At 66.2% G+C, this 574-nt stretch overlaps 1 protein-coding gene across 1 annotated transcript in view; it reads left to right on the forward strand.

The window, feature by feature from the left end:
- SEMA4G (sema domain, immunoglobulin domain (Ig), transmembrane domain (TM) and short cytoplasmic domain, (semaphorin) 4G) overlaps positions 1–569 on the forward strand; it is a gene marked incomplete at its 3' end in the record, with an annotated part of 5,783 nt that extends 5,214 nt beyond the window's left edge. The window contains exons 11-12 of the mRNA XM_010087424.1: positions 6–102; positions 447–569. Coding sequence (XP_010085726.1) covers positions 6–102; positions 447–569 — 220 coding nt within the window. The remainder of the gene's footprint in view (positions 1–5; positions 103–446) is intronic.
- Between the last annotated feature and the right edge of the window lie 5 nt (positions 570–574).

Genomic DNA, 574 nt, shown 5'->3' on the forward strand with positions numbered 1-574 from the left:
AATAGGCTGGGGGTGGGGGGCCCCAGCATCCACATCGTGGAGGAGGTGCAGGTGTTCAGGGATCCGCAGCCCGTGGAGAGCCTGGTGATCTCCCATGCCCAGGTGAAGGGTGGAAGAAGTGGGGGGACATTGTGCATGGGGCATGTTTGTGCTGCAGAGTTGCTGTTGGGCTGTCTGGGGGACAGGGTGGGACACGACTCCTGGGTCACTCCAGGTTGGGATACACACTGGAGCCCAGCGGGACAGCCTGGGGTCAGGGACCAGCCTGGCCCCCACCTCCCTGCCAGCTGCAGCCGTTGGCACTAACTGGAGCTGGGGGCCCTTCCCTATGCACCCCACCAAGGGAGAGCTGTGCTGTGGGCTGGGGGATCTCTGGGCGCCATGGGGCACCCCACAGCCCAGCCGCACCATGCCAGGGCAGTGCTGAGCCAGCCTTTTCCCTGCAGAGGAGCCTGTATGTGGGGGCAGCCAGTGGGGTCCTGCAGGTGCCCCTGGCCTCCTGCACCAAGTACGCCTCCTGCTATGACTGCATCCTCGCCCGGGACCCCTACTGCGCCTGGGACGGCAGGGCCTG

Source organism: Pterocles gutturalis, unplaced genomic scaffold, assembly GCF_000699245.1.
Source record: "Pterocles gutturalis isolate BGI_N339 unplaced genomic scaffold, ASM69924v1 scaffold10791, whole genome shotgun sequence".
Lineage (NCBI taxonomy): Eukaryota > Metazoa > Chordata > Aves > Pterocliformes > Pteroclidae > Pterocles > Pterocles gutturalis.